The sequence below is a fragment of the Nomascus leucogenys genome, chromosome X (genome assembly GCF_006542625.1).
Source record: "Nomascus leucogenys isolate Asia chromosome X, Asia_NLE_v1, whole genome shotgun sequence".
In the NCBI taxonomy this organism is placed as follows: Eukaryota; Metazoa; Chordata; class Mammalia; order Primates; family Hylobatidae; genus Nomascus; species Nomascus leucogenys.
This window is the reverse complement of record NC_044406.1, coordinates 49,809,269-49,830,690: the sequence shown is the minus strand read 5'-3', so window position 1 is coordinate 49,830,690 and position 21,422 is coordinate 49,809,269. Positions and strand designations below refer to the sequence as shown.

General features: G+C 39.8%; 1 protein-coding gene across 11 annotated transcripts in view; it reads right to left on the bottom strand.

The window, feature by feature from the left end:
• The window catches only part of CASK (calcium/calmodulin dependent serine protein kinase), a 429,188-nt gene that overhangs the window by 108,154 nt on the left and 299,612 nt on the right, over nt 1–21,422 (bottom strand). For all 11 annotated transcript variants that reach the window (XM_030806416.1, XM_030806425.1, XM_030806420.1 and 8 more), the window contains exons 9-10: nt 13,690–13,773; nt 3,433–3,532 (exon numbers count right to left, since the gene is read on the bottom strand). In XM_030806416.1, coding sequence (XP_030662276.1) covers nt 3,433–3,532; nt 13,690–13,773 — 184 coding nt within the window. The remainder of the gene's footprint in view (nt 1–3,432; nt 3,533–13,689; nt 13,774–21,422) is intronic.

Below are 21,422 nucleotides of genomic sequence, written 5' to 3'. Positions count from 1 at the left end.
TTGAGACAGGGTTTTGTTCTGTCATCCAGACTTGAGTGCAGTGATGCACTCACGGCTTACTGCAGCCTTGACCTCTTGGGCTCAAGTGATCCTCCTGCCTCAGCCTCACTAGTAGCTGGGACCACAGGGTGTATGCTACCATGCTTGGCTAATATTTTGACTTCTTACAAAGTAGAGGGTCTCCCTATGTTGCCCAGGCTGGTCACAAACTCTTAGGCTCAAGCAATCCTCCTGCCTTGGCTTCTGAAACTGTTGGGATTACAGGCATGGGCCACCATGCCTGGCTCTTTTTTTTTTTTTTGAGACAGAGTCTTGTTCTGTTGTCCAGGCTGGAGTACAGTGGCAAAATCATAGCTCACTGCAGCCTCAAACTCCTGGGCTCAAGTGATCCTCTTGCCTCAGCCTCCCAAGAAGGTAGAACTACAGGTGTGTGCCACCACACCCGCCTAATTTTGTTGTTGTTGTTGTTGGGGGGACAGGGTCTGGCTCTGTCACCTAGGCTGGAATGCAGTGGCGCCATCTTGGCTCACTGCAACCCCCGCCTCCCAGGCTCAAACAATCTTCCCATCTCAGCCTTCCAAGTAGCTGGGACAAACAGGCACATGCCACCACACCTGGTTAATTTTTGTATTTTTGGTAGACATGGGGTTTTGTCACGTTGCCCAGGCTGTTCTGAAACTCCTGAGATCAAACGATCCACCCGCCTTGGCCTCCCAAAGTGCTAGGATTACAGGCGTGAGCCACTGCACCTGGCCCAGCTAGTTTTTTTTTGATTTTGTAGAGACAGGGTCTGGCTATGTTGCCCAGGCTGGTCTTGAACCCCTGGACTCAAGTGATCCACCTGTCTCGGCATCCCAAAGTGTTGGGATTACAGGCATGAGCCACCATGCCCAGCCTTTAGCCCCATTTCTAAAGATGAAAATGGTAGTAGAGATCTTGACCTAAAATCCCAAAGAGATTTATCCTAAATATATTATAAGCATGTGATTATATCATACAGTCACAGTATGACAATACAAACCATTACTGGATCCACTCCCCTTAAATAGGGTCCACTGTAATCTGAGTGTGAGGAGAGAAGACAGAGGTTTCAGCTAACAAAAGAAGTTACAGGTGGAGGGAACAAAATGGAGTAGAAGAAAAGACAGACATGAAACAATAAGAAGCACTGGGGACCACACCTATAAACACAACTAGATCCCTGCCTTTCATGTGGGAAGGGCTCTGGATAATGACCAAGTCATCTTCTCTAAGATTCCCATTTCTGAATGTTTTTGGAAATCACCTTCACTCAAAAGAGGAAGATTCACATCCTAATTGGTAAAGGTCAAAATGAGGAACTGTATAACTTCTGGAATGGGAAAGTTGATCTTGTCATTTTAAAAAAGTTCTAAATTTTTGTGGGTATATAGTATGTACTTATGGGGTACAGGAGATATTTTGATATGGGCATAATGATCACATCATGGTAAATGGGGTATCCATCACCTCAAGATCTTGTCATTTTGCACAAGGTACAAGCACATACTAATTGGTAAGAAATTCTGTGTGTGTGTATGTGAATGTGTAGGTGCACACACATGTATAAACAGAGGAGAGGAGAAGCATAAATACTGACAGATGCTCATGGTACAAACAGGGAAGAAGCATTAGCACATTAATTCTTCCTACATTGCTAACTGGGGGACAAAAACCTCAGGCTCTAGGAAGGGCCCAGGGCCTCAGTCCCAGTGGTAATATATGAATATTGATGAAACTAGTCCAAGAGTACAAAAATCAAAGATGACAAATATGGAGTGACCCTAATGAAAGAAAGAAAAAAAGCTGAGGCCAGAGGACACATGATTCAGGAGTTAAGTAAATAAAAAATGCATAAATAAAAATTCAGAACACACATACACACACATTTACATATACGTATAAATGGACCCTATGGGTTTTTAGTAAATGATCCTTGAGAATATCACACTGGTAAGATGGAAATCTGAGCATTTTATAAAATGGTTTTGGTTTTTTATTTTTTTATCTCTTAATTTTTTTTTTTTTTTTGAGATGGAGTCTCGCTCTGTTGCCCAGGCTGGAGTGCAGTGGCGTGATCTCGGCTCACTGCAAGCTCTGCCTGCTGGGTTCACGCCAGTCTCCTGCCTCAGCCTCCCGAGTAGCTGGGACTACAGGCGCCCACCACCAGGCCTGGCTAATTTTTTTGTATTTTTAGTAGAGACGGGGTTTCACCGTGTTAGCCAGGATGGTCTCGATCTCCTGACCTTGTGATCTGCCCACCTCGGCCTCCCAAAGTGCTGGGATTACAGGCATGAGCCACCGTGCCCGGCCTTTTATCTCTTAATTTTTAAGAGGCGAGGTCTCATTTTGTTGTCCAGGTTGGAGAGCAGTGGTGTGATCACAGCTCACTGCATCCTCAAACTCCTGAGCTCAGGTGATCCTCCTGAGCCGGGTGCCTCAGCCTCCTGGGTAGCTATGACTACACACGCACACCACTGCACTGGCTTATAAAATGATTTTGTGAACACTGGCAGGTTGTTTCAGCGGTACTTATATACAGTTCATCAAAACAAATAACTCTTCTATGTTCTTCCCCTTTGGATACTTGTATGCATGTGTTACAGATTTTTTTTTTTTTTTTTGAGACGGAGTCTCGCATTATCGCCCAGGCTGGAGTGCAGTGGCATGATCTTGGATCACTGCAACCTCCGCCTCCCGGGTCAAGTGATTCTCCTGCCTCGGCCTCCCAAGTAGCTGGGACTACAGGCGCAGGCCAGTACGCCTGGTTATTTCATTTTATTTTTTTGTATTTTTGCAGAGATGGGGTTTTGCCATGTTGGCCAGGCTGGTCTCGAAATCGTGACCTGAGGTGATCCACCTGCCTTGGCCTCCCAAAGTGCTGGGATTACAGGCATGAGCCACCATGCCTGGCCGTGTTATAGATTTTTATATAGAGAGAAGAACTTGGTAACTGTTTCAGGAGATAACTCACAAGACAGCTCTACACTGAAAGATTCCATTCAAAGCAGTGCTGCCCACAGTCTGATCTAATACGACTGACCTGGGGAAAAGCTTATATCAGAAGTTTTTGTTGAGAGAGAAGGTAATCAAAAGATCCCAAAAGACCGACTAGGATGTTGGATTGGATGGAGTGCAATGCTGGGTCTAGAGTGTGGAAAGGGGAAGAAGTATTACTGAGGTAAAAAGAAAAAAAAGTGAAGTGTTGGTTTTGGAGCCACAGGAGAAAGCAGCTTTGGTATTAAAATGAAAAGGAACAAGACACATGTAGACAGGATTTGGTTGCTGACAAACTTCCTTAGAATCCGTTGGAGGATTTAACTAAATGCACAGAAAAAGTTTATTCACAATGGGAGAGAATGGATGTAAATACCAAATGACTCACACAGATGAGTAAGTGAATTATCCAATTACCTGAGGAGGTAGGGTCTTCGGAGAAATCTGGTAACTCTTCAGGGGGATCCCCATAGAATGAGTTGAATTTGTGACTTGACACAGCGGCTAGTACTGCACCCTAAAACAAAGAGATGAAAAAATAGATTATTAAAACAAATACACAAATACAAATAAGTTATTTAACAAATTATTTATCTTAAGGATTATCCATTAAGTCAAATATATAGGAGATGATGGCTAGAAGAGAGGTAGTTTTTAAATTATTTCAGATTCCTTGAAATAAATTACATATGCATATACCAGAATAATACTAATTGGGAATTGTAAAAGTATATGAAACCACTTACATCTTGAATTCAAACATGTAACACAGAATGGAATATTCTGCAGTTATTATAAAATGATGTTGTAGAAGGGTGTTTAGTGGAATGAAAAGATGTCTGTGATTAATTACATGAAAAAGGTTTAAAATCAATGTATATTATAATCTCATTTTTGGGTAAAAAAGTTAACATGGATATAAAAGACTGCATATACACCAGAATGTTAATAGCATTAATTATCTCTGGGTGATAGGATTATGAGTCATTTTTCTTTTTAAAATCTTTTTTCCCTCTTTTTGTTTTAACAATGACAATGTGTTACTTTTGTATAGTAATTCTCCATCAGGCCACACAACAGAATCAACTACATATACTGTTTTAAGCTATATGCATAGCCTCCCCTTATTCCTAGTTGGAAATCACTGCCATTTGAGTGCATGACATCCCTTAGGACTGTAAAGTGGAAAAATGTTGGGAGTTACTGCTTCAGTAAATCATATTTAGTTTATTTTTTATTTAAACAGCTTTAGGGGTACAAGTGGTTTTTGGCTACATGGATAAATGGTACAGTAGTGAAGTGTGGACTTTTAGTGAATCTGTCTTCTGAGTAGTGTACAGTGTACCCAACAGGTGATTTTCTATCCCTTGCCCCTCCACCCTCCCCCATTCTGAGTCTCTAGTGTCCATTATACTACTCTGCATGCCTCTGTGTACCCATAGCTTAGTTCCCACTTATAAGGGAGAACGTGGTATTTGGGAGTAAATCATTTAACCTCTCTAGGCTTTCTTATCTGTAAAGTAAGAATATGAAAACGGGCCGGGCGCGGTGGCTCATGCCTGTAATCCCAGCACTTTGGGAGGCTGAGGCGGGTGGATCACCTGAGGTCGGGAGTTCGAGATCAGCCTGACCAACATGGAGAAACCCCGTCTCTACTAAAAATACAAAAAATTAGCCGGGTGTGGTGGCGCATGCCTGTAATTCCAGCTACTCGGGAGGCTGAGGCAGGAGAATTGCTTGAACCTGGGAGGCAGAGGTTGCAGTGAGCCGAGATCGTGCCATTGCACTCCAGCCTGGGCAACAAAAGTGAAACTCCGTCTCAAAAAAGAAAAAAAAAGAATATTAAAATGGACTTATCTTACAGGATTGGCAAAAGTCATAAAGTATTCACGAAAGTGCTTTGCAAATTGTAAAGCATTCTGTAAGTGCATATCATTACTAACTCTACTAATAAAGATCTAGAACATGAGCACAGCCTTTTGCTGGTCTATGTAGAATCACTCATTTAGTTAGTTTATCAAATCACCTAAGTAGTCTAAGTCTAAATTTTAAATATTAACTCTTGAATTTTTCTGGAAAGATAAAACTTGTTTGTGTTTAGGTATCTGCTAATATGAGAACATTATTTTTTTTTTTTTGAGACAGGGTCTCGCTCTGTTGCCCAGGCTGGAGTGCAATGACACAATCTCGGCTCTCTGCAGTCTCAACCTCTCAGGCTCAAGTGATCCTCCCATCTCAGCCTCCCAAGTAGCTGGGACTACAGGCATGTGCCACCACGCCTGGCTAACTTTTGTATTTTTTTGTAGAGATGGAGTTTCACCATGTTGCCCAGGCTGGTCCTGAACTCCTGTGCTCAAGCGATCCACCCACCTCGGCCTCCCAAAGTGCTGGGATTACAGGTGTGAGCCACTGCGCCTGGTCAGAAAACATTAATAAAATATATTTCCACAAAGTTTACTTACTGTAGAAAGGGAAGAGCAAAAAGAGAGAAGTGATATTGATGTTAACATTCCAGGTAACTTTTGAGATTTCCAAAAGTCTAAAGTTATGCATGAAAGGTTCTTATGCAGAATTATAGCTACCATGTTGAAAAAACAGTAGTGAATGTTGAGCTCTTCTTTTTATAAAAACTTATTTTACTTTACGTATTATACATGTTTCCTAAAAGCTGGGTGGGAATGGAATTTTTATATATCAAATCACGTTTCCCACACACGGAAACTAGGCTTTTAGAGATGCTTTATTTTTATTTCCAAATGAAGTACAACTGTATTTCTTAAGATGTTAGTTATATGCTTCAAGGCCTGTTCTTGCTACTATAGTCAAAGATCTATAATAAATACCTATACTACTAGGAAAACACTATCTAAAAGAGCCCTGAGATGTAAATGCTTTTGAAACAATAGTAGTATGCTTTAAATTTATCTGTCTTATGACTAGCAGTTTTGTTTACGTAGTTTTTTTTTTTTTTTAAATAATAGAAACTGAGTCTCACTATATTGCCCAGGCTGGTCTCAAACTCTGGGGCTCAAGCACTCTTACGGCCTCAGCCTCCCAAAGTGCTGCGATTACAGGTGTAAGCCATGGTGCCCCACCTAATACTTAGTTGCCTGAACCCAGTGACTATAGGTGGTTTAAATATTCAATGCAAGCCATTATGTAAAACAGCAACATCATTCTGAAATAGGTCACGGATTCATAGAATTTTATTAGTTTGAGAATCAACCTTAGAGATTATTCATTCTAAGGGACTCATTTTGCAGATGAGAAAACTGAGGTCCAGAGAGGCTTAGCAACCTGTTAAGGTCTCTATCAACTTAGAGACATAATGAAGAGTAGACATAATTGACATCTAATGACTACTCTCCCCAGTTCAAGGATTTCTACTATACTAGGGGTCAGCAATTTTTTTTCTGTAAATAATCAGACAGTAAGTATTTTAGGCTCTAAAGGTCATATGGTCTCTTTTGCAACTACTCAGTTCTACCACTGTAGTGTGAAAGCAGCCATAGACAATATGCAAATTAATGTACTTTGCTATGTTCTAATAAAACTTTATATACAAGAATAGGCAGTGGGTTGGATTTGACCCCCAGGTCATAGTTTGCCAACCCCTGTATTACATTATTGCTATTGATTGCTAATGTAATATTGCTCATCGATAGCAATAATGTAATACAACAATTAAAAAATCAGATTTTATAGAAGTAGTTCTTCAAACTTTCTGGTTTATTAAACCCTTGACAAAGAAGTTTTCTACCTGCTTTAATTTAGAAGGTATAATTTAGTATCTTTTAAGGGTGAAACATAATACTTTTGAGTTAGACTATTCACAATCTGTTAAGATAAATAATATTAAAGTTGTAATTTTCTATCAAGCAAATTAACCTAGAAAGGAGAAGGCAGATTATAAATTCAGAGAAAAAGAGCACCACAAGTTTTTAATTTGTAGTTAAGAACTAGAAAGAATTCTTAATCATAATTATAGTTTTCTTGAAATGTCAATATATCAAACATCAAAATGGAATGCTTCTGGCTAGATGATTCTGTGTGGCATTTAAAGAAGTGGAAAACAAGAAAATGGTTAGGTCAGATTTCTGCTAAGTTTAACTACTGAATGCGCTTAAGGAGGGAACAAAGTTATTGAGGAACACAAGAGCTGAACAAAGATGTATTGCTGACTTTAAGACAAAAGCCAAAAACCGAATACTCCCTTTTTGGTATTTCCTGAGCTCAGAAACATGCATTATGAAGTTTGATAGGCACAATGGCAGAAGGGTACATTTTTAAACCCTAAATACAAAATACACAAGTATTGGATATAAAATAATTGGTTTTGTACCTAAATAACAAGGTAATACACAGTCATGGCAGGAGGGTACATTTTAAAACATCTAAATACAAAATATACAAGTATCAGATATAGAATAATTGGCTTTGTACCTAAATAACAAGGTAATACATAGTCATATTCCTGAGTGAACAGGGAATATACTGAGGGGAGAAAGTGTATCACCAGAACATACCAATAGAGTGTGACAAAGAAATTTGAAAGATAATCATCCTATTAGAATTCAGACGACTGAACTCAAAAGCCCTAAAAAGGGTGGAGAATTTGGAGAGGTTGAGGCTGAACAGAGATGACCAAAAGTCAAGAAAATCATTTCAAGGTAGAGATGTTAAAGAATTTGGGTTGATTATACTTAATAATTAGGTCCTAGATGATAATTAGGTGAGATGATTAATTAAATCAGAACTTTTGATATGTCTCCATATAGATAAAACCAAAGTTATCATTCAGTTTAGTCTGCATAGCCTATACATATATAATACTCAAACATAACCTAAACATAGGTCTAAAACCTTTAATTTCATAATATTCAGTCAGGATATATGACTAAAAGAGGCTGCAGTATTTTCTCTAGCGAAAATGAAAAATGAGACTTGTAAGTGTACTAGATATAGCTATACTTAAGAGTAATTACATGGAATAGATATCTTAGAAATTCTTTTGGGTCTATGTAAAAGTATTTTATAAAGATGGTCTTAAATGTACATAATTTTCAAAATCTATTGCCCAACAGGAAGTAATAAATTCTACATTTCAGAATCATAAACTGGTTGGACATGGTGGCTCACACTGGTAATCCCAGCACTTTGGGAGGCCAAGGTGGGAGGATTGCTTCAGTCCAGGAGTTTGAGACCAGCCTGGGGAACAGGGTGAGACCCTGTCTCAATTAAAAAAGAAAAAACAACATATATCTATATATGTGTTTCTTTTCTTTTCTTTTTTTTTTTTGAGATAGAATTTCGCTCTTGTTGCTCAGGCTGGAGTGCAATGGTGCAACCTCGGCTCACTGCAACCTCCGCCTCCCAGGTTCAAGCAATTATCCTGCCTCAGCCTCCCGAGTAGCTGGGATTACAAACATGTGCCACCATGCCCAGCTAATTTTGTATTTTTTTTAGTAGAAATGGCGTTTCTCCATGTTGGTCAGGCTGGTCTCGAACTCCTGACCTCAGGTGATCCGCCCGCTTCAGCCTCTCAAAGTGCTGGGATTATAGGTGTGAGCCACCGTGCCTGGCTTATATATGTATTTCTTAAAAAAAAAATCACAAATTAATTGATTTGTAAAATCAATATGTAAGATCAAAATCACTTCACTTATTATTTGTGGAACTGTTCATACCCGAATATTTGCGGAACTGCTCATACCAGAATAACAGTTTTCAGTTTTTAGAATTAAGGTCCCCACCCCACTTATTTTTGAGACAGAGTCTTACTCTGTCACTCAGGCTGGAGTGCAGTGGTGTGATCACAGCTCACTGCAGCCTTGACCTTCCAGGCTCAAGTGATCCTCCCACCTCAGCCTTCCAAGTAGCTGGGACCACAGGCGTGTGCAACCACACCCAGCAAATTTTTTATTTTTGTAGAGCCAGGGTCTCCTTATGTTGCTCAGGCTCAAAGGTTACCTTTTGGATACCAGCTTTAATGCTCTGATTAGCTGAAGCCCACAATGACCGCTATCTCAATTTACTGCCTTTGTACAAACCCTTACTACAGAGAGGACTGTATGTAAATGCTGGGTTTCATTAAGGTACAAAGGTCTTTGATAAATCTTTAAGTTAGTTTTTGTTGAACTAACAGAAAGAAGATTGCCAAAAAGTATCTATTATAGCTTCCTGGTTGACCTATCAAAAAGTGCTGCTTAGGTATAAGCATTACTCTGCAGGTACCAAGACTCCATAGCAATACTGTATAATAGAACTATCTGTGATGACGGAAATTTTCTAAACCTGTACTGTCTAATACAGTAGCCATCAGCCACACGTAGTATTGAGCATTTGAAAGGTGCTAGCGCAACGGAGCAACCAAATTTTACATTTTATTTAATATTAATTTATTAAAATTGAAATGTAAATAGTTACATATGGCTATTTACTACTGTATTGGATAGTACAGCTTTATACAGTACTAGAAAATGGCACTCCTAAACAAACCTTTCATAGTTATGCACAGTTCAGGAACACAAGTGACCAATCAGTAAGTCGGAGAGTACTTTTGCAATTTGCAAAATTAATAAAGGCCGGGAGCGGTGGCTTATGTCTGTAATCCCAGCACTTTGGGAGGCCGAGGCGGGCGGATCACTTGAGGTCAGGAGTACAAAGCCAGCCTGGCCAACATGGTGAAATCCCGTCTCTACTAAAAATACAAAAATTAGCTGGATGTGGTGGTGCCTGTAGTCCCAGCTACTTGGGAGGCTGAGGCAGGATAATCGCTTGAACCTGGGAGGCGGAGGCTGCAGTGAGCCGAGATTGTGCCACTGCACTCTAGCCTGGGTGACGGAGTAAGGCTCTGTCTCAAAAAAAAAAAAATAATAATAATAAAGAAAAACTGTAGAAAGTTATTAGAAATCCTTGCTTTCTGTATATATAGGAAATAAATGATTTTATCCTCTTAACTGAATCACGTGGACTTAACTCACCATTTCTTAAATGGACTGCAATAAAGTTACCCAAACATAGAATATTGCTTCTATTTGTATAAAATTTCTTCAACATACTTTACTGTGGGGAATTTGCTTTCTAGGGGTAGAAATAATTGAAGAAGCAATAGGGATGACTTCAGAATACATCCCCTCCTGAGGCTCTTCTCTGGATAGACATCCTCAGATACCCACAGTTACCACTTTCCTCAGTACCTCCTTCAGTAGATGACAGCCAGGGTTAGAGTACAGGTGTGCCCCCTCAAGAGCCCCAGACCACAGAGCACAGATTTTCCACACAGCCTGGAGATCATGCAGTCTGTCTCATGTATCCTAATATTCAGTTTGAGAAAATATGATCCTCATATTCAGTTCTATGCTCAGAACTATGTAGTTTATGAAAGTATTGTTATCTAGAGGATTCTTTTCTTTTTTTACTGAAGTATTACAATTCCAGAGCTTAGTATGAATTAGGAGGAAAAAACTCGACACATGAAACATGTGGTAAACGAAATGGGGAAAATACATTTTCCATCATCATTCCATCACGACTAAGTTACCAAAGTAATTTTCTTTCTTTCTTTTTTTTTTTTTTTTTTTGAGACAAGGTCTCACTTTGTCACTTTGTCACCCAGGCTGGAGTGCAGTGGCGCGATCTTGGCTCACTGCAACCTCCGCCTCCCAGGCTCAAGTGATCCTCTTGCCTCAGGCCCCCAATAGCTGGGATTACAGGCATGCATAGCCACCACACCTGGTTAATTTTTGTATATTTTATAGAGACGGGGTTTCACCATGTTGCCCAGGCTGGTCTTGAACTCCTGAGCTCAAGCGATTTGCCCGCTTTGGCCTCCAAAAGTACTAGGATTACAGGTGCGAGCCACTGTGCCTGGCCACAAAAGTAATTTTCTACTGCTTTCTGTGAACTCCCTTTTAATCACTTCCAAGGGAGTCATTACAAATTAAACTGTCACCCACCACTGAGGAGGTTAAGAATAGTGTCTGGGTAGGATGAGCACCTAGTTGTGTGAATATAAAGTGTGTGGTGGACTCTGAAAGCCAAGGAAGTTGCAATCTCTGTTCTAGAAGTCCACTGAAGAGGCAGAATGGGAATTAGTTCCTTGAGGATGGTAGGTGTAACATGTTTTAACAAGGTGGCTGAACTACTCAAAAGAATACAGCCTTAACAGAAGCCAAACACATTCACTAATGATCCTGCTGATGTTCCCAGTTCTAGGTTGTTTGGTGGGTCTTAAAACTTTAAATAGCCCTGCAAAGGGATGTGGTAAATCCACATGACCCCTCTCTGTTTTGACAGCTTGGCCCTGTCCAAATGAATCTTAGTCACCACTTTGGCTATTTTAGGCCCAAGTCTGATTCTGTGGCCCTGGGAGAAGTACAGCATGTGTTTCTTGTGATGGGGCAAGCCCAAACTCTCTGGTGAAATGTCTGTATTTGGGCAATGAAAGGTTCAACCCCATACAGTGTAATGTCACATGAGGCCGAAGCAGCATTAGGTTTAGAAGGATTTATAGAAGAGTTGACAAAAAAGTATAATAACAGTTTCTTTGGGGAGGAAACTAACTTCAAAAACAGTTGACCAAATTTCACTTTGGATAATAAAAGAGTTTTTTATTTGTAGGCTACACAGGTTTAGGTGGATATCAAGGCAAAAAGAATAAAAGTTTTGGGAAACTTCTTTGGGTACCATCTCAATAATGGCTTATCATTAATAATTATTTTGGCCAAGGATTTTTAAAGCAAATAGAGAAGAGTCACTTTGAACTTTTGACTGCAAAATCAGTGAGAAGAAAGGCTAAAATGGGAATAATCAACACCAACAATGATATGTTAATATTTCCCTTGTTCTATAGTAGCATGGTTGAACAGACCCTTCTGTAATGATGGAAATGTCCCAAGCTACATCTGTGCTGTCTAATATAGTAGCCACTAGCCAAATGTGGTTATTGAGCACTTGAAATGTGCTAGTGTGTCTGGGGAACTGACCTTTTAATTTCATTTAATTTTAATTAATTTAAATTTAAATAGCTGCATGTGGCTAGTGGGTACCATGTCAAAAGTTTCAGGTCTATAGGATAATATTGTGGCCTAATAGTTTCCTCAAAATTCATATAAATGTTTTTATAAGTCTAGAGTTATACATAATAATTCACTAATTTCAGGGGTTGAAAAATAAAATGGTATTATTAGAATTTATGGCATATCTGAAAATACTTAAGAAGAAAAGTTTTATAGTTGGCAGGAGTCATGTGACTAAGGAAGACTACTATCTAATCAACCACTTAGAGAACAGTTAACATTTTTCAGTATCAAAAGTAAGCCAAACATAAATTAATTTTAAGAAGTTAAGATAATCAATTTCCCTTTGTTACTCTGGAGAGTTGGGTGGGGGATGCTCTCTCAGCATTTTCTCTCAGTGCTGAAAAGATTCCATTATTTTATGTTTGGTCTTTTTCAGAACCTTTTTTTTTTTTGAGACGGAGTCTCGCTCTGTCGCCCAGGCTGGAGTGCAGTGGCGCAATCTCGGCTCACTGCAAGCTCTGCCTCCCGGGTTCACGCCACTCTCCTGCCTCAGCCTCTCCGAGTAGCTGGGACTACAGGCGCCCGCCACCACGCCCGGCTAATTTTTTTGTATTTTTAGTAGAGACGGGGTTTCACCGTGGTCTCGATCTCCTGACCTCATGATCCGCCCGCCTCGGCCTCCCAAAGTGCTGGGATTACAAGCGTGAGCCACCGCGCCCGGCTTTTCCGAACCTTTTAAAGTCAAATGGACTCCCCCTATGGGGTGATTACCAGTTTTCTTTTGTTCTTTTTTTTTTTTTTTTTGGTGAGGTAGAGGATAGGGAGAGTAGTAAGAGGGTGAAAGACACCTAGGAAGAATAAAGAAGGTGAGAAAAGTGATCTGAGCTGAAAATATTTTCTAGTAGATCAAGGTAGTGTAAGATTTTATTTACTGCTTTCTGATAGTTGTTCACTCCTAGTTCCAATTCTTTTTTTTTTTTTTTTTTTGAGATGAAGTCTTGCTCTTGTCGCCTAAGCTGGAGTGCAATGGTGTGATCTCGGCTCACTGCAACCTCCGCTTCCCAAGTTCAAGCGATTCTCCTGCCTCAACCTCCCAAGTAGCTGGGATTATAGGTGCCTGCCACCACGCCTGGCTAATTTTTGTATTTTTAGTAGAGACGGGGTTTCACCATGTTAGCCAGGCTGGTCTCGAACTCCTGACCTCAGGCAATCTGCCCGCCTCGGCCTCCCAAAGTGCTGGGGTTACAGGCATAAGTCACCACACCCGGCCCCTAATTCCAATTCTAATTCAAAGTTATTTCCATTGAACTAAACATACATTTGTCAAAATATTTAAGTTTGAAAAAACATGGTGTACATTCATATTCAATAATAATGGATAATAATATATCTCTGCTATAAATTTAAGACAAATCTAAAATATAACTAATCTTCTATTATAATTTATTGTTCAGACTCATACTGATATACTACCTTAAATAATTTAAAAAGCCAAAATCTTATTGAAGTGGTGGTAATTTTTGGAAATGAGAATTTGGCTATAACAAAAACAATGGCCAGCATTAGTACATATTTATGGGCACCAAAATAGAATAAAAACATGATCATTAATTATATCTGTTTGGCTTTTTTGCTGATTTGTTTAATTTACCTTTAGTTTCCTCCTTGCATTGAATTTCCTCAGCTGCTCTACTGTTTCTGGAAGATGAATCTTGTAGGCATAACGATCCCGCTCCTATGTAACATGAAAGATAATGAACACATATAACCGTTTAAAAAAGTGCAGAAGCTTAATCTAAGACAAATAATAAAGCTAAAATTCTTAAATATAAAACTCAGATTGAATTTTAGATTTGAGATTTTGTTCCATGATACTGGTAAGCAATCTGAAATGAGGGACATTAAGGTTAAACTGATAGTAATAAAATAATACTTCATTTTCAGCCATAAAGGGCTGAAACAATAGGTCACATAAATTTCATATATATGGCTATGTGGCTAAAATAACAAATCGTAATTATTATAAAGGCATTGTTACTTTTTTTTTTTGAGACAGGGTTTCACTCTGTCGCCCAGGTTGGAGTGCAGTGGCACAATCATACCTCACCGCAGCCTCAAACCCCTGGGCTCAAAGTGATCCTCCCACCTCAGCCTCCTGAGTAGCTGGGATATAAGTGCACCGGCCTGGCTAATTTTTTTTTTTTAATAGAGAAGGAGTATTGCTATGTTGCCCAGGTTGGTCTCAAACTCCTGAGCTCAAGCAATCCTTCCACCTTGGCCTCCCAGAGTGCTGGGATTTACAGGCGTGAGCCACTGTGCCTGGCCTCAAGTTACCTTTGACATGATTTGCCAGGTAAAACAAGCATTTGAAAAATCAGTTCCACAACTGATTCAGCATTCTACATTGTCATGGACTATAACAATTACAGACTCTTCTAATTAGGACACACTTTTTTTTTTTTTTTTTGAGACAGGGTCTTCCTCTGTTGCCCAGGCTAGAGTGTAGTGGGCTGATCATAGCTCACTGCAAGCCAGATGTGGTGGCTCACACCTGTAATCCCAGTACTTTGGGAGGCTGAGGCAGGAAGATTGTTGGGGCCTGGGAGGTTGAGGCTGTGGTGAGCTAGGATCTCACCATTGTACTGAAGCTTAGGTGACAGCCTAAGACCCTGTCTCAAAAATAAATGAACCCCCCGTTATTTATTTATATATTTTTAGAGACAGGGTCTCATTCTGTCGCCCAGGCTGGAGTGCAGTGGTGAGATCCTGGCTCACCACAGCCTCGACCTCCCTGGCTCAGGCAATCGTCCCACCTCAGCCTCCCGAGTAGCTGGGACTACAGGCAAGTGCCACCATGCCTGGCTAAGTTTTGCATTTTTTGCAGAGATGGGGTTTTGCCATGTTGCCCAGGCTGGTCTTGAACTCCTGGACTCACACGGGGTACTCCCACCTTGGCCTCCCAAAGTGCTGGGATTACAGGTGTGAGCCACTGTGCCTGGCCCCTCATGTGTATTTTAAACCTCTTCTTACTCTTCTCCCCACTTTGGTCCTACTCTAATTTGCCAATGTATCTTGAGGATTCATATGCTGTAAGTACTCATTAATTTCATAAATATTCCAAGAGCTGATTATATGCCAGGCATTGTCCTGTGCATTTGGCATACATAAGGAAAACCAACAAAGATTCCAGCCCTCATATAGATCATATTCTAGTGCAAGAAGATGAGAAAACACAAAAGAGGTAAATTGTGGAGTATGTCAAAAGTACTATGGAATAAGGCAAAAAAGTAAAGCAGGTAAGAGGGATTGGGTACCTTGATATTTAAAATAGGGTGGTTGGCTGGGTGTGGTGGCTCATACTTGTAATCCCAGCACTTTGGGAGGCTGAGATGGGAGGATCACTTGAGGCCAGGAGTTCAAGATCTAGCAAGAACCTGTCTCTATGAAAAAATTAAAAAATTAGCCAGGTGTGGTGGCACGCACCTGTAATCCCAGCTACTTAGGAGGCTGAGGATTGCTTCAACCCATGAGGTCAGGGCTGCAGTGAGCCATGACTGCAACTGCACTACAGCCTGGGCAACAGAGCATGACCCCATTTCTAAAAAACAAAAACAAAAACAAATTGGGTGGTCAGAGTAGGCCCAATTGAGAAAGTGACATTTAGAAGAGGTGAGGGAGTGGTCTAGGCAGAGAAAATAACCAATGCAAAGGCCCAAGGGAGGGAGTATGTTTGGAATTTTCAAGAAGTAGCCAGGAGACCAATGTGTGTGAAGTGATGTGAAGGGGTCAAGGAGAATAGTGGATCAGATCAAAGAGATGACAAGGCTGGGGTAGGCCATGCGGGCCTTTGGCTTTTATTCTGAGTAGGAGAGGAAGCCAGTAGAAGGTCTTGAGCTAGAGTGACATGATCTGACTTTATTTTTATAGATTCTGGGGTTACATATGCAGGTTTGCTATATGGTCATATTGCATAACGGTGAGGTTTGGCTTCTAGTGTGCCCATCATTCAAATAGTGAACACTGTATTCAATAGGTAATTTTTCTTGTTTTCCCTCACTTTTATTCAACATAGTACAAGATGTCCAAGCCAGAGCAATTACAGAACTAATAGGTAAATTTTCAACCCTCAACTTTTTTTTTTTTTTTTTTTGAGATGGAGTCTTGCTCTGTCGCCAGGCTGGAATGCAGTGGCCCAATCTCGGCTCACTGCAACCTCTGCCTCCCAGGTTCAAGCAAATCTCCTGCCTCAGCCTCCTGAGTAGCTGGGACTACAGGCGCGCACCACCACGCCCAGCTAATTTTTGTATTTTTAGTAGAGACGGGGTTTCACCATGTTGGGCAGGATGGTCTTGATCTCTTGGCCTCGTTATCTGCCTGCCTTGGCCTCCCAAAATGCTCGGATTACAGGCATGAGCCACCACGCCCGGCCTTCAACCCTCAACTTTACATAAACATTAGTGGTTTTGCCGAGAATAGATTGGAAGGAGACGAGGGTTTAAAAAAAAAAAAAAAGCGGGAAGACTGGTTAGGAGGCTTTTGCAGTAATCCAGGTGAAAGATGATGGTGGATGAAACCAGTTGGAAATAATAAAAAGGGTGAAAGAGAGACTCCGAATATATATATTTTTTGTTTTCTCCAAAAAGCTTTACTGAGGTATAATTACATACAATAAGCTGCATATGTTTAAAATGTACAATTTGATAAGTTTTGACATATATTTACAACCATAAAACCATTACCATGATCAAGATAATAAACACATCCATCATGCTCAAAAGTATCTTCATGCCCTTTTGTAGCCCCCATCCCCATCCCCAGTCAGCCACTGATCTACTTTCTGTCACTTAGTTTGCATTTTCTAGACTTTTATATAAATTGAACCATATAGTATGTGCTCATTATTGTCCAGCTTCTTTCATATAGCATAATGATTTTGAATCTATCCATGTTGTTGCATGTATCAACAGTTCATTCCTTTTTAACACTGAGTGGTATTCCATTGTATGCATGTACCATAATTTATCCTTTCACCTGCTGATGGACCCTGAGTTGTTTCCATTTTTTGGCTATTACACATAAAGTTGCTATGAACATTAATGTCTTTGTATGAAGACATGTTTCATTTTTCTTAGGTAAATACTAAGGAGTAGAATGGCTGGGCTATATGATAGGAGTATGTTTAACTTTTAAGAAACTGCCAAACTGTTTTCCAAAGTGGTTATACCATTTTACATTCCTACTAACAGTGTATGGGTTTCCATTGTTCTTTTTTTTTTTGAGATGGAGTCTTGCTCTGTCACCCAGGCTGGAGTGCAGTGGCATGATCTCAGCTCACTGCAACTTCTGCCTCCTGGGTTCAAGCAATTCTCCTGCCTCAGCCTCCTGAGTAGCTGGGACTACAGGCGCCTGCCACCATGCCCGGCTAATTTTTATGTATTTAGTAGAGATGGGGTTTCACCATATTGGCCAGGCTGGTCTCCATCTCCTGACCTTGTGATCTGCCCACCTCAGCCTCTCAAAGTGCTGGGATTACAGGTGTGAGCAACCACACCCGGCCTCCATTTTTCTATATCTTTGTCAACACTTGGTATGGCCAGTCTTTTTGATTTTAGCCACTGTAATACATGTTTACAGGTATCTCATTTTGTGGCATTAATTTGCATTTCCCTAATGACTAATGATGAACATCTTTTCCTGTGCTTATCTGCCATCTATATTCTTTGTTGAAGTATCTGTTCAAATCTTTTCTCATTTTGAATTGGGTTGTTTGTATGTTTTCTCATTATTGAGTTTTGAGGATTCTTTACATATTGCAAATATGTGCAAATATGTTTAAGTTTACTACATATCTGACTGTGAACTCTATTTTTAGCAAACACCTTTTCTGCTCACCATTCACTAAGGTGATGTGGAAAGAGAGGTGAGGACAGAGTCAAAATGTATTTTTTTTTAAATAAAATTATGCTTCAATTACGATATCAATTATTTTCTAAGCTAGTAAAATCACAAGATTTTTTAAAAAAGTCTGTTAAGGTATCTCTTGTCTTTTTTTTTTTTTGAGACAGAGACTCACTCTTGTTGCCCAGGCTGGAGTGCAGTAGCGTGATCTTGGCTCACTGCAACCTCCGCGTTATCAGTTCAAGCTATTCTCGTGCCTCAGCCTCCCAAGTAGCTGGGATTACAAGCATGCGCTACCACGCCAGGCTAATTTTTGTATTTTTAGTAGAGATGGAGTTTCACCATGTTGGCCAGGGTGTTTTTTCTGAATTAAATAGTATCTCCTGACGCTACTAATAATACTGTAATATGAATTCAGAAAAAATTCAATAGTAATGTGCCTTGCACTTTAATAACGTACATGATTCATAGTCCCTTGTGCACATGAGATTTGGAAAATACGTGTAATTGGTGTGTTCATTTCCCAAAATTCAAATTGATTAGCCTGATATAAATATCCTTTTCACTTTTTTTTAAATGACAATATACTTTACAGTCTATATATTAAGGCTACAGAGGGTGTGAGAAGAGCTCAACCATCTGTGAGGAAAATATAATCTAAGATGGCCTACTTTTGTTGGAATAAATATTCGCACCAAGTATCATTAATTTAGAGAGATAAAGGTGTTAAATAGGTATCATTTAACAGTCACAAGACATTAACATATTACTTGGTCTAACATTCAAATTCTTTTTTGATGTGAAATAAGTGAATAGAACTTTTTTTGGTGGTTTTATCAAAGAAATAATTCCTGTCTTTTTTTTTAATTAAAAAACTTTTATTTATTTTTTTCATGCTATACATCGCTGTTTTTTATTATACTTTAAGTTCTAGGGTACATGTGCACAATGTGCAGGTGTGTTACTTATGTATACATGTGCCATGTTGGTGTGCTGCACCCATTAACTCGTCAATTACATTAGGTATATCTCCTAATGCTATCCCTCTCCCCTCCCCCCCACCCGATGACAGGCCCCAGTGTGTGATGTTCCCCACCCTGTGTCCAAGTGTTCTCATTGATCAATTCCCACCTGTGAGTGAGAACATGCAGTGTTTGGTTTTCTGTCCTTGTGATAGTTTGCTGAGAATGATGGTTTCCAGCTTCATCCATGTCCCGGCAAAGGACATGAACTCTTCCTTTTTTATGGCTGCATAGTATTCCATGGTGTACATGTGCCACATTTTCTTAATCCAGTCTATCAATGATGGACATTTGGGTTGGTTCCAAGTCTTTGCTATTGTGAATAGTGCTGCAATAAACACACATGTGCATGTGTCTTTATAGCAGCATGATTTATAATCCTTTGGTTATATACCCAGTAATGGGATGGCTGGGTCAAATGGTATTTCTGGTTCTAGATCCTTGAGGAATCGCCACACTATCTTCCACAATGGTTGAACTAGTTTACAGTCCCACCAACAGTGTAAAAGTGTTCCTATTTCTCCACATCCTCTCCAGCACCTGTTGTTTCCTGACTTTTGAGTGATCACCATTCTAACTGGTGTGAGATGGTATCTCATTGTGGTTTTGATTTGCATTTCTCAGATGTCCAGTGATGATGAGCATTTTTGCATGTGTCTTTTGGCTGCATAAATGTCTTATTTTGAGAAGTGTCTGTTCATGTCCTTCGCCCACTTGTTGATGGGGTTGTTTGTTTTTTTCTTGAAAATTTGTTTAAGTTCTTTGTAGATTCTGGATATTAGCCCTTTGTCAGATGGGTAGATTGTAAAATTTTTCTCCCATTCTGTAGGTTGCCTCTTCACTCTGATGGTAGTTTATTTTGCCATGCAGAAGCTCTTTAGCTTAATTAGATCCCATTTGTCAATTGTGGCTTTTGTTGCCATTGCTTTTGGTGTTTTAGACATGAAGTCTTTGCCCATGCCTATGTCCTGAATGGTACTGCCTAGGTTTTCTTCTAGGGCTTTTATGGTTTTAGGTCTAACATTTAAGTCTTTAATGCATCTTGAATTAATTTTTGTATAAGGTGTAAGGAAGGGATCCAGTTTCAGCTTTCTACATACGGCTAGCCAGTTTTCCCAGCACCATTTATTAAATAGGGAATCCTTTCCCCATTGCTTGTTTTTGTCAGGTTTGTCAAAGATCAGATGGCTGTAGATGTGTGGCATTATTTCTGAAGTCTCTGTTCTGTTCCATTGGTCTATATATCTGTTTTGGTACAAGTATCATGCTGTTTTGGTTACTGTAGCCTTGTAGTATAGTTTGAAGTCAGGTAGCATGATGCCTCCAGCTTTGTTCTTTTTGCTTAGGATTGTCTTGGCAATGCGGGCTCTTTTTTGGTTCCATGTGAACTTTAAAGTAGTTTTTCCCAATTCTGTGAAGAAAGTCATTGGTAGCTTGATGGGGATGGCATTGAATCTATAAATTACCTTGGGCAGTATGGCCATTTTCATGATATTGATTCTTCCCATCCATGAGCATGGAATGTTCTTCCATTTGTTTGTATCCTCTTTTATTTTGTTGAGCAGTGGTTTGTAGTTCTCCTTGAAGAGGTCCTTCACATCCTTTGTAAGTTGGATTCCTGGGTATTTTATTCTCTTTGAAGCAATTGTGAATGGGAGTTCACTCATGATTTGGCTATTTGTCTGTTATTGGTGTATAGGAATGCTTGTGATTTTTGCACATTGATTTTGTATCCTGAGACTTTGCTGAAGTTGCTTATCAGCTTAAGGAGATTTTGGGCTGAGATGATGGGGTTTTCTAAATATACAATCATGTCATCTGCAAACAGGGACAATTTGACTTCCTCTTTTCCTAATCAAATACCTTTTCTTTCTCTTGCATGATTGCCCTGGCCAGAACTTCCAACACTATGTTGAATAGGAGTGGTGAGAGAGGGCATCCTTGTCTCGTGCCAGTTTTCAAAGGGAATGCTTCCAGTTTTTGCCCATTCAGTATGATATTGGCTTTTGCCCATTCAGTACGATATTGGCTGTGGGTTTGTCATAAATAGCTCTTATTATTTTGAGATAAGTTCCATCAATACCTAGTTTATTGAGAGTTTTTAGCATGAAGGGCTGTTGAATTTTGTCAAAGGCCTTTTCTGCATCTATTGAGGTAATCACGTGGTTTTTGTCGTTGGTTCTGTTTATATGATGGATTACGTTTATTGATTTGTGTATGTTGAACCAGCTTTGCATCCCAGGGATGAAGCTGACTTGATCGTGGTGGATAAGCTTTTTGATGAGCTGCTGGATTCGGTTTGCCAGTATTTTACTGAGGATTTTTGCACTGATGTTCATCAGGGATATTGGTCTAAAATTCTCTTTTTTTTGTTGTGTCTCTGCCAGGCTTTGGTATCAGGATGATGCTGGCCTCATTAAACGAGTTAGGGAGGATTCCCTCTTTTTCTATTGATTGGAATAGT